This window comes from Theobroma umbraticum, unplaced genomic scaffold (assembly GCF_002168275.2).
Source record: "Theobroma umbraticum cultivar Fairchild unplaced genomic scaffold, ASM216827v3 scaffold_228.0, whole genome shotgun sequence".
Taxonomy (NCBI): domain Eukaryota; kingdom Viridiplantae; phylum Streptophyta; class Magnoliopsida; order Malvales; family Malvaceae; genus Theobroma; species Theobroma umbraticum.
The window spans coordinates 2,519,520-2,532,063 of NW_018397274.1; the positions used below are offsets into that span (position 1 = coordinate 2,519,520).

At 32.6% G+C, this 12,544-nt stretch overlaps 1 protein-coding gene across 7 annotated transcripts in view; it reads right to left on the reverse strand.

The window, feature by feature from the left end:
* Positions 1-2,507: 2,507 nt before the first annotated feature.
* Positions 2,508-12,544, reverse strand: part of ABCC13 (multidrug resistance-associated protein 11) — a 38,108-nt gene continuing 28,071 nt past the window's right edge. For all 7 annotated transcript variants that reach the window (XM_021442433.2, XM_021442440.1, XM_021442431.1 and 4 more), the window contains 17 exons: positions 12,422-12,489; positions 11,654-11,785; positions 11,402-11,549; positions 9,750-10,033; positions 9,445-9,601; positions 8,332-8,507; positions 8,137-8,248; positions 7,979-8,032; positions 7,384-7,506; positions 6,588-6,686; positions 6,330-6,422; positions 6,082-6,192; positions 5,842-6,003; positions 5,531-5,718; positions 5,029-5,218; positions 3,621-3,788; positions 2,508-2,966 (listed from right to left, as the gene is read on the reverse strand). In XM_021442433.2, coding sequence (XP_021298108.1) covers positions 2,886-2,966; positions 3,621-3,788; positions 5,029-5,218; positions 5,531-5,718; positions 5,842-6,003; positions 6,082-6,192; positions 6,330-6,422; positions 6,588-6,686; positions 7,384-7,506; positions 7,979-8,032; positions 8,137-8,248; positions 8,332-8,507; positions 9,445-9,601; positions 9,750-10,033; positions 11,402-11,549; positions 11,654-11,785; positions 12,422-12,489 — 2,346 coding nt within the window. In that variant the 3' untranslated portion in view covers positions 2,508-2,885. The remainder of the gene's footprint in view (positions 2,967-3,620; positions 3,789-5,028; positions 5,219-5,530; positions 5,719-5,841; positions 6,004-6,081; positions 6,193-6,329; positions 6,423-6,587; positions 6,687-7,383; positions 7,507-7,978; positions 8,033-8,136; positions 8,249-8,331; positions 8,508-9,444; positions 9,602-9,749; positions 10,034-11,401; positions 11,550-11,653; positions 11,786-12,421; positions 12,490-12,544) is intronic.

Genomic DNA, 12,544 nt, shown 5'->3' on the forward strand with positions numbered 1-12,544 from the left:
CAAGATAAAACAACATGAACAAAATCAATTAGGTAAAAAGCTAAGTTAAGACCCTAAACCCCTGCACCAAATACAAAGCTAGAGAGGGAGCCCGATCCACTAAAACCTATACAAAATCAACCTTTTACAGAAGTGTTTCATCTGCATTAACCCTAAGCGTACGTTTGGTTCATGGAATAGACAAGAATAAAATAGAATAGTTATTATGTGGAAATAGAATAGTTATTACGTTATTTGATATGACGAATGGAATAGAAGAAGAATAATTATTATGACTTATTACAGTATTTGGTTAGTAAAAATAACTTTGAAATAAGAAAGGAATAAAAAATAAAAAGATAAAAATACCCTTTATTATATATATGATTATTTATTTTTATTTCATTTTTTAAATATTAATAATTTATTATTTAATTAAATTATTAATAATTAATAATGTAAATATTAATATTTTATTATAATTTAATCATTAATATTTTAAATACTAATATTTTATTTATAATTTAATATTATTATGATTAAAATATTAATAATTTTAATTAATTTCCAAATTTAAAATATTAACTTTTATAATATGTAATTAAAAACAAAAACTTTTTATTATAATAATATTTATTTTTGAAAACAACAAAAGTACCCTTTATATAATTTAGTAAAATTTATACCAAAAGACGAATATAAGAAAAAATTTTCTTTTTAAAAATTTAATATATTAATAATTTATAAGATGAATATTAATATTTTCAAACATTAATATTTTATTTATAATTTAAACATTATTATGATTAAAATATTAATATTTGAAAATATTAATATTTTATAAGTTATAATTTTCAAATCAACAAATTAAATTATTGTGATTTTGAATAGAGGGACTAAAGTAAAGAAAATGCATGAGTACAGGGATTGTTGAGGTATTTTGACCATTTTTTTTCTCTCACAGTTAATGTTTTAGATTTTTCATTTACTTTTTATATGTGGATATTTATAAAAAAATAAAATTTTTTTATTCCATTATTTATTATTCCTATATCATTTATCAGTATTAAATGTAATTAATGCAAAGTGGTGCAGATCCGCTAGGTAAAGATAGGATTTTGAGGAAGATTGAGTTACTGCGTATTCTACCGTAAGTTTCGAGATTTTATTTTAGGTTTTGCTTTATCGTGAGGTTATTTATAAGTACATTTTTGTATGGAAGCACCACTACAAATACCATCATGATGGTTATAGTAACAACATATATTTTATATAATAATATTTTGTACATACCAATATACACCAACAATTAGATATGATAATATAATTAATATTACATATTTATTTCACAAAGTATTCTCAACTCAATTAAAAAAAAATTACCATCCCGAGTGCATTATGTGGACAGTAGACTAGTTTGCATTAAAAGAGAAAAAAATTCAATTTGATTAAAGCAGGGTATCAAACCCTAGGCAAGAGCTAGCTTGCAATGAAATAGTTAACTACAAAAGGTGAGTACATTAAATTCTACTTCAAGGGTAATAAATATGCATGTTAATTCAAACTATTTAATCAAGTGTTTATAAATTTCCTTATCTTTTTTTCCCTTTTGTTAAAAACCTTTTTCACATTTTCGAGAAAATACTTTTCATTGGTTCAAGTTTTAATTTAGACCCGACAGTTTGATGCCATTTATTAACACGACATATATACAACATAAAAATAAATAGACTTAAATTTTGTATAATTATATTCGAGTCATAATCATGTCAATTCGTTTATGTCACAAAACATTTAATTCTTATGCCAATTGACTTGCTTAACCTGTAAATGACCTTTATATACTATTTAATTAATCATATTAACAAACTAGTTGATCATAAAATAACTTATTTATTCACGTTTAAATAGATTAATCCTGTCTAAATAAGTTAATTATATTTAAACTTATTAATTGTGTTATGTCGTGTAACTTGTATAATAAAATATTATATTCAAATATTATATTCATGTCAAATTTTAAATCGATTAATTAATGTGTCATATTCATATATATTGATCTATTTGTTTGTTATACCTTTATTTTTACACGATATAGACACGATTACCACATTATAACATGGATTAAATTGCCATTGCTATTCCAATCTTTGTCAATTGTCCACAGTCCTAGCTCAAAATTTAATTCCATAATCATCAGATCAAATATGCAGGCAGTGAAGCATTGTCACATCATGTGGTGGGAAAAATACGAAAGCGAGAAGACTAATTGAAACTCCAAAGTTTGGGGCAAATGGCGACTTCCGGCACACTAGGAGCTACCATGGTAATCATACCGAATGGATGGACTTACAATGGTGAAGATTTGTTAGGAGAACAGCCTAAGATTTCGTCGATCATGGATGCTCATAACTCTCTAATCTCTACTTAACTAAGATAGTGGAACCGAAAAATAGTTGGACATGCAAGCATTTAATGGGAAGCAAGCAACCAATGACATGATAACTTGGAAAGAAGAGACCAAAATATGGATCAGCAATAGCAGCTAAATTTGTTATGATCAATTTATGGCTGCAACTTCAAAAATCATAGTTATTTCTCTCAGAGAAATTGTCGACAAGGAGAAACACAACGCTACTTGAGATCAATTAGTTCTCTCTGTCACAACATGCGAGTCCATCTAATGTAAACAGGAATCATCACCAAACTTTTTTATCTAGGTGTGATTTGCCACATCGCTAATCAGCTGACAAGTTCTCCTAGTTACTGTCAAGCGTTGCAACTGATAATTTTGGCTGTTCCTGCCTTGTATAATAAGGACATTTTACTCTGTTGCTTTGTGCACAACATAATGATTTTACAATGATAGACCACTTGCAGCAGTGAGTTCGAAGACCTACCATGTATCAAATTGTAGAAGCTTTAGCAAAGCTTGAAAATATGGAGGAGTCATCTTGTAGAAGAGCTTGTGGGTTACCTTGCTCAACCTGCACAAGGACGAAAGAGAAAAGCTCTTCGGTCATTTGTCACTTGAAATGGTGGTACTAGATTTCTGGACCAGTAAATTTCTAAACAAGTTATATCTGACTTCGAAAGAAGCAACAAATTGTTTGCAAGGATCAACTTCTAATGAGCACTTGAAAGTTTACATCTTAAAACAAAATGCATGACAAGGCGATATCAAAATACCAAACTATGGTGTAACAAAAAGTAAATTTGCAGCAGTCTTGAATGGCAAGGAGGGATATAGCTTATTTTACCCAACCAGAATCATTTCTGGTGATCAGATTTCTATTAATCAATTTTTGGACTAGAGCTAGATGGCTAAGACTCTTGGTTGTCATACTCTTCAAACTCATGTTCAATTCTCCGATGGAGAATTGAACACTAGCTGCCATCCATTTTCAGTTCTGTGCAAGAGCTTAAGGCTAACTTCACTTAAAAGAGTTCATACTATTCCAGAGGAAAAGTATAAAAGTAATTTTATGATTGAAAATCGCAAATCCTTGACTCTACTTCAAGAAGTCAAATTGAAGAATCAGAGAGCATCTGATATGCATTGTCAAAATCTGGATACTACAGGGAAAGGAGGGGAGGGTTTAAATATAAGCAGTTACTAAACTATAGAATTAATAACGCACCAGGGTTCCTTGATTGAGAACAAAGATATTATCCATATTCAAAACTGTTGAAATGCGGTGTGCAATTGTGATCACTGTCACTCCTATACATTCACTGGATATTGCTTTCTGTAGAATTGAAGCTGTCTGCATGTCAACATTTGCTGTGCATTCATCCAAACAAAGAACCTAAAAAATTCAATTTTGTTAGTACCTTTCCGCCGACACCAAACAAGTACATTCATATCCCACATATTTTACCCGCAAAAACAATTTCAAGGAATATACTAGCCACAAATATATTGCTAAGGGAAAAAGTATATGTCAAGAGCTGCCCTCCAAAGTTTCCTCCCTTATTTTTGTTTTTTCTCTTGGAAATCAGAAACCATCACAACCAAGAACACAGTTGGCAATATTTAAATAAAGATGCATGCTTGAAAGACGCCCAACCAGATAAGTGCCACAAGCAGCATTTAAGACTTTGGTTCAGTTAAAGAATAAAAATAATGTTATTACTTCAATAATAGTGATAATATCATGATTGTATATTGAATTCATCCAATTTAGGGTCAAAAGCATGTCTTGTATCCTGACATAGGTATCTAATGCAATTTGATTGCTACCAAGATCTAACTTGAATTGGTTAAGCTATATTTTAGATTTAACACCGATCTCAATTAGGCTGCAAATCTATATTATAGGGTCTATTACATTGTCCACCACAAACTTTTGATTGAAACAAACCCGGACTTTCACCTAATGTAGTTTTATTCAATCTGACAGTTAAATCTAACCCAGGTGGAAGAGGTTAGTGAATCTGTTAGATTAATGGTGGAAACCAAATCCATTTGTCCGCCTTAATTTGTGCTCAATGTCTAGTGTCCCCTTAAAACCTTTTGAAATGTTTCTCCCCCACATGTCCTTTTCCAATAAGTCCCTTAACTCTACAAAATCCTCTAAATATATTTCTAAACACTTGACAGTCACAGGCATGGCCTCCTTTTTCTTTCTTTCTTGTTTCTTTACAATATATATATATATATATATATATATATATTTATATATATATAGACATATGGTGAAAAAACAAGCCAACAATTAGCCAACCGGGACTCGCTTCCCACACTTCATGCAGAGCACCATAACATAATGGTCTTTTACCTATTAATTTATCTTCTTACTGCAATATCTCTTTATTACATTCACACCCTCCAAAACAAAGGAATGTCATAGTGTCGAAAATTTAATTCTCCATGCAAAAATAATATTATATTCTCACGCAAAAAAAATATTTTATGCAAGCAACTAAACCTGTATTTAAAAACTGAGTTGTTGTTGGCAACCAGTTTTGAACATTCTAGTACTAACACTTAACTAGACCAAGATCATGTAATTTTATTCAGTATAAAAGCCTCTTCTTTTGATTTACCTTAGAAGACTTGAGAAGAGCACGTGCAAGGCAAAGCAGCTGCCTTTGCCCAACAGAAAATGATGTCCCAGCTTCCTTTACATGAGCATCCAGTCCTCCTGCCACTGCTACTTCCTCCTTGATATGACATTTCTCCAAAATATCCCATATTTTCATGTCATTACTCATCTGGAGTGGATCCAGGTTGTCCCTAGAAATAATTAGGAAGAAATTAACAGAGCATTAATTAAATAGTACAGAGTTAAAATTAAGTAAAAGTTGATTACGATCTTGATATGGTGTACTAAGAAGACAGCCAGGGAGAGAAATGATAGCAAGGAGATAACATCAAATGACCTTCTAACCTTTTATATGGGTAAAAGATATGCAGATTACCTTAGATCTTCCAATTATATATTACTACTATTATCACAAACTGAGAATATGATGAGAAACTACAGCTAGAAATGATCACCATATATGTCAGAAAGTGATCAACAAAAAAAGGATTGTAGATGAGTACCTTAATGATCCTTCAAATAAAAATGGACTCTGGGGAACAACAGCCAAGTGTGCACGAAGATCTCTAACAGGAATATCAACTATGTTCAGCCCATCCACCAAAATCTGTCCTCTACATATTGGGGTCAGGCGAAAAAGGGCATTCAAAATACTAGATTTTCCAGCACCAGTTCTTCCAACCATTCCAACCTGAGAATAAAATTTTAAAATAAAATAATAAAATAGCACCATCGGGGGAATTTACATCCTGGCCAAATACTTATAGTCATAGAATGATTAAGTTGCAACTATTAAACTGCAAATGGCTTTGACCTGAGTCCCTCCTGCTATGGTAAAGGTAATATCATTCAATGCTGCTGGTAAAGATGGCATATATTTCATGGTAACATTCTGAAACTCAATCACTCCTTGAAAGGGCCAACCTGAATTCAAAGACTGGAATCCATGGAGTTCTTCTTGAGGCACATCCATATACTAGAAAGAATAAAATCAGTACATGACCAGTACGAAAGAATAGATATGAATGAAAAGAGAAAAGATCTATCTCTACACCTGAAGAGCTCTCTCAAGAGAAACCATTTCCTTTTCTGTTTCAGTAAAACTTGTCAAGAAGCTTCCCAACAAGGAAACAATAGGAGCTGCATATGAGAGGGCTAATCCTACCTGTAGAAGAACATCGGACCCAAATTATTCATTTAGTTTCCAAATATAAGGAAATATGATAGAGCTTCAACCATTTTGTTTATTCCTAAAATGAAAAACATATAAGTTCACAAATTTGAAGAAATGAGGGAATATACCAGCCCTGGGGTGCCAAAACTAATTGGTAAATTTCCACGAGATCCAATAACAGCCATCACAGCAACAAATGAGATTATAGATGCTGCTATTAACTGCAGAAGAACAAAAACAAAAAAACAAAAAACCAGCAGCAGTTACAGCCTTACAGGTAGAACTTCAAAGTACATCATTCACATGATGCATAAACATTCAAAATATCTAGATAACTTTCAAAACCGGATGCCATTACACGTATGGATTCATGAATCACATTATACCTGAAGACGCAGGGAAAGCCACAAACTTGCTGTTAACTCGGAATACGAAGTTATCTGGTACTGTGCTACAAGCTCAGTGAATCTAGCCAAGAAATAGTCCTGTTCACATCCAGTCATAACTGTCAATACGGGTTCTTTCCCCTCACTTGTCAGTACGATCTACTCATCCTCTTTGCCAAAAGGAATATAAGAACAGACAAGGTTTGAACTCCCTAAAAGTAGAGGAAAGCCTGATGGTAAAACAAAAGGACGAAGAAATTCAAGGTGTTAACAACCTAAAACTAAAAGCAATAAACCTATTTCAAGATAAAAAATTAAGATTTCAAGAACAATTACAGCATATTTGTTAAGTGAGGCTAGAATGGGCACCAAACTGTGTAAGGTACTCTAAGGAGTTCCCCAGTGAAAGGCCAGAGATGATGCCCTAAGACATGTGCTTATAATATCAGTTTTTCCATGAAAATTCCTTGCATAAATAGCAGAGGCATTATGAGCTTCTAGCTTCTTCAAAATATTTTATAAGGCTTTCATCTTCAGTTTATCTCTCACAGTTTCAAGATGGAAAGCCCAACTCAAAATGAACTTCCATGTATATGGTTGAACGGCTCAGTGTTCCTTCTAAAGACAACCAATGCTTTAATTATGATTTTTCTTAAAAATGTTCGACATCCTAGGAACAAAATATTTCAAAATGGAGAAAAAACTTACAAAAGGAAAAAAAAATCACAATGTTTGCCCTATGTAGATCAGCTAAAAAAAACTAATAATCAGTGATTATCAAAATCCAAATATCTACCTCAGAGTTAAAAGCTCGTATAGTTGATGATCCATCAAGTGTCTCCGTGAAGGATGCATAAATTGGAGAGCGTGACACACTGTCCAGCCTTCGCAGTTCCCTAGATGTCGACCTGTAGAAGAACTACAGAATTTTTGACTGAGTACCTAAAGAAAATTGACTTCTACAAACTTTAGATGGGCTTCATTGTTAATCAAGACGATCCACTGAACTCTACCATATTTCAAAGTCAATACTTTTTTTCTTTTAAAAATTTCTTTAAAAATCATTTCTTGTATCAGTCATAATAGATTTGTTGAGTTCTGGAACTAAGGATTTCACATCCATTTTAATACATACAATTGTCCAATAAATTCTAAACTTCAGCTCCATTTCTATGGGTTATCAGCCTCTTTGTTTCTTGAAATTAGAAAATTTCAGTTATTTCCACTGTTCTCAATTCAAACATGTTTGCATTTGTGTGTGGTGTCCCTAATGACAAGGACATGTAACAGGTGTGTATACAACTATACAGATATACCTTCTTAAGTTCAGTAAGGATTAACTAATGCTAAATGTGTTTCAAAGAATGGACATGACAAAGTCAAGTAAATACCTGTAGCTTGCTGTAAATGTACCAAAATGGCAATAGTAGAAGCAAGAAAAGGACCTATAAAATTAAAGTCTTTTTAATCAACAGTTCATTGCTTGGGTATTTAATATATTAGAATATCAGAAGATCACATAATAAAAGTAATAAATGTCCAGAAATACCTGAACATATGACAAAACTATGGCTATTCCCAACAGGCCCACAAAATTAGCCAGGAGAATGTTGAGAATGAATGGGAGAGAATCATCAATTGTATAGAGATCTGAAGAGAACCTACAGGGTAAAATATGTAAAGTTTTATATGTATTTATACATCATAAACTGCCATGATCTCCAATAAGGCATCTCAGTCTAACCTGTTAAGTATTCTTCCACCTGGTGTCTGATCAAAGAACTTGACAGGTGCATTAATAAGCTTATTAAGCAGTGTATTATGCACCTGAACTGCAGCTTGTAGGCCACCAAATGCAAATGAGAATGCCCTCACCAAGGTCAGAGAAGAATTTATGATGCAGAAGATGCAAAGTACCAGCTGCGCCACCATTTATTAAGTAAATCAGAAAATAAAACATGAACAAGCAGATTAAAGGTTGAATAGCAAAGGCACATTTCAAAGGTGCATAATACTACCTCATACGAACAGAATTGGGAAGCCTAAAGCCTTTAGAGGAAAAGTAAAAAATACAGCCATGTAAAATTCTTTGAATGAAAATCCAATAGTGGTCAAACAAGATGGGTTGCAGAGTAGTAAGATCTATCAAGAAAAGTTTCTTGCAAATATCAGACCATGAATAAATTTTGGTGGCAATGGGTTGATCATGTTAAGTTGTCAGCTTTCAAGTCAATTAAAGTTGAATTGGGACAGGTTTCAACCAATTTAAGTCAGGTTGCAGGAGTTCAGGTCAGCTTGGCCACTTTAATTCTGCTAAAGGTGGCAACTAGTTCTTGCTTGGATTGGATTGGGTTTCAGCCATTGTCAAGTCAGTTCAACTTGGCTGCTTTGGTTTTGGACAAGTCTTCAAGCACACTCCTCTTGCTAATATTTGAGATTATATTTAATTAGTACATAAGCTAAATGTGTTGATTGTTGGAGATTTCTCAGTTGAAATCAAATGAAAGAACTGAAATGGTTTTCACAGCAAACGATACTTTCCAAAAAAAAAGAAAAAAAAGAGAAACTATATTACAAGGTAAAAGATAATAAATGTTATTCTCAAAAAAAAAAAAAAAAGTTAATAAATGTTCTAAAATTTAGCCCCAAACAAAGAGAAGGCAGTAAAGGATATAAGTTTCAAGTAAATGGTTCTTAAAATCATGGCTTATTCCATATATAACAACATAAAATGCAGAGAGCCCATCAACTAAGCTACTGCTACTGAAATTATGCAATATTTTACTCAACAACTTTTCCAAAGAGAAAAGCATGCATAGCTATTGCAATTGTATATCCAATAATGGCAACTGATTACCAGATAAAAGGATGTGGAGTATTTTGCTTGACCGCTCCCTGTTGTATCAACCCAATATGATAGCCACAGATCGTTTCCATTTCGAGAAGCTTGCATTAAAATTGCTGAAAGGAATATTACAACTGCAATGAACCAACTGGAAAATCCAGCATATTTTCTGCAGAAGAAAACGGTTAATGAATGGCAAATATTAAATAATCAAAGACATGCACTGGAATCTAGATAATGATACGTTTGACATGTTACTTTCAAGACAAAATTCGAGTACAAAGTACCAACCGATGAGTAGTAACACAAAAGCTTACTTGTAAACAATAAGCTCAACTGTACCCTCTTTTCTTTGCTCAGCTTCAATAACCTCTTCTGCTTCCAATTGGATATCATCAGTATTTTTCTCCATCAAAAGACTTTGTTTACCCATATTGGAAGGATTTGTGCTGTATAGTTTACTATGAATATATGAAGATGTATCAAATTCATTAACTGAAGCAAACCCTGAATATACAGACACTGCCAAGTCAGCTGAGTTTCCTACCCACTTCACATGCCCCTTTTCCATTACAACAACTATGTCAGCAGAAGATATTGCCTGTTTAGGGTTGAAAGGAAAATTCAGATAGCAAAAAACAAATTACTGGAAATATGCACTAATTAGTTCCTTCATGATCATATTCATCACTACCCTGAGTTAGTTTTTGTGAAGTACTATCAACCATTACAATCAACATTTAACATTTTTGGAGAGCCAAACTCAGTGAAACAGAGACTAAAACTAGATGCAAAAATATATATAAATAGCAACAGACAATTCATGCTCCATTTGCAACTTATATGAAGGGTCTTCACATCGAGATTTACTTAAGTGCTTATGATGCAAACAAACAAGAAAAAGAGAGGGACCAGATCTTTATCTCTAAGCTCCTATCAAGTTCCTCTTTTCTCTTTCTTCTATACTACTAATTTTTCCACCAGTCTTATATGAGGTTAAGAAATAATATAAAACTGATTGACTGAACCAACAGAATACACAATAAGAGGCTCAATGCTATGAAACTAACATCAGCAGCCAACATTAGCATCCGAAGCCTTTAATTACTTTATACCAGATGCATGACAAAAACTAAGTAGCAAATACCTGGGATGGAATGAAACTGGTATCATTGGCAATAATTCATTCTGCTTTAGTAATAATTGGTTACTCACTCACACAAGTCGGAATAGGAGAAACTCTCATCTCATACAAACATAAAGTTAAGATGAAATTGCCAAAAATGGAGTATGCTTACAACATGGTCAAAAAAAATTAAATAATGTTCTGCTCAATGATCCTAATAACTAAGATGGACATATTTAAGCAGTTTTCATCTGGTCCAATGTCTCCCTTTAAGATCAAGAAAAAACCATATTAGAGCAAAGAGGCCAAACATCTTATGTCTGTGTTAATGCTAGTGATCAAGAAGTGGAGCATGCACGACTAAGCACAGACCAATATACTTTAAGAAGTACAGCAGTTTTGAGAATGAGGATAGCCAATAGTCCAATTCGATGAATAACAGTGAATATAGTGCCATAATATATAATAAAACCTCAAAACAAGTGCATCATATAGCATAACCGCAAAACAAAATCACCCTTAAGTCTAAGATGATTTAAGTGTCAATGGTTAATGGTTCCATCACATTTTGTTCACTCTTTCTCTCTTCTATTGCTTTGAACAAGCTACTCCTACTAGTCCCTTTTGATTGTACCATGTCAGTTGCACAGCCAACATTTTCAGGGAAGTAAATTAAATACCAACCTAAGCTTATACTCCAAATATGAGAGAATATAGTTAATGCCTTTCTAACAACTGTTTTGAAAATGCTTATGTTGCGCAAAATCAATTGACTTATATCACTGTCTTAGCAAATATACACCTAAATGATGGAGGAAAACCAATGCAAATCAGGGAAATAACCTGGACATTATGAGTGCAAAGAATGCGAGTCTTATGTTCCATAAGAGGACCAAGAATAGCGTTATGTAAAATCCATTTAGCAACATGTGCATCAACTGCACTGAGGATGTCGTCAAGCAGATAAACATCGGAATCCTGATAAATGGCCCTGTTTCATGCAATGTGTGTCAACAATTATTTGTCAGAATAAATAATAAACTTCATGCTAATCTATCCATAAGCTAGCATCAACAAGTATGAAGGTTTTGAAACCTTGCCAAAGCAAGTCGAGTTCTCTGTCCTCCTGATAAATTGGTTCCTTTCTCTCCAATATAAGCCAAGTCATGTCCAGCCATCAATGAAATATCAACATCTAGAGTACATGCCTGTAAAACGTCCTTGTACCTGGTCAATAAATAAAAAGATATAGAGATAGTGTGAATTAAAGAAATATCTGGTTCAACATTTGGTCTCTCTCCTAACGGTATAGCATGCCCAAATGTTAAAAATTGATTCCCACACTTATTTTACATGACAGATATGATATGAGATGAACCACTCAAACACACATTTAAGCATCTATATATAACTAAGATCAACTTACACCAGAAAAAAATTTTCAATTGTTTGACCCTTCCATATCTTTTTACGTAATTCATATTTTCTTGAATAAAACACTGGATTTGAAGTATTACTCACAGTGATAAAGCATGCCAATTTTCCAGGTGATTAAATATATCAAATTGTTTCCATTACATGATAGAATTTTAACTATTACGCACACACATATCGTTTAAGTCAATTTCCAAAAATTGACATGCATGATATTTATGCATAGATAATTAGATTCAACGGTCTTGATAGAATTTTTTTATTTTTTTGCTCTGCTTGATAGAATATTAATTGCATAGAAAGTAACAAAAGAGAATAAAGAGTTGCTGATTTTTACACTACTCTAAGTCAATCCTATCTCACATCTACACCATACAATGAAAGGAAAGAGAACAAAGAAAACAACTTCCTATCTCAATAAGATTACACCTTTGTGAATCTAGATTCTTCCCAAATAAGATATTGTCACGTACTGTTCCAGATAAAATCCATGGAACCTACAATATCAACAAATGCAAATAAAAGAATATATTAAAAAGTGAAAAGGTATAG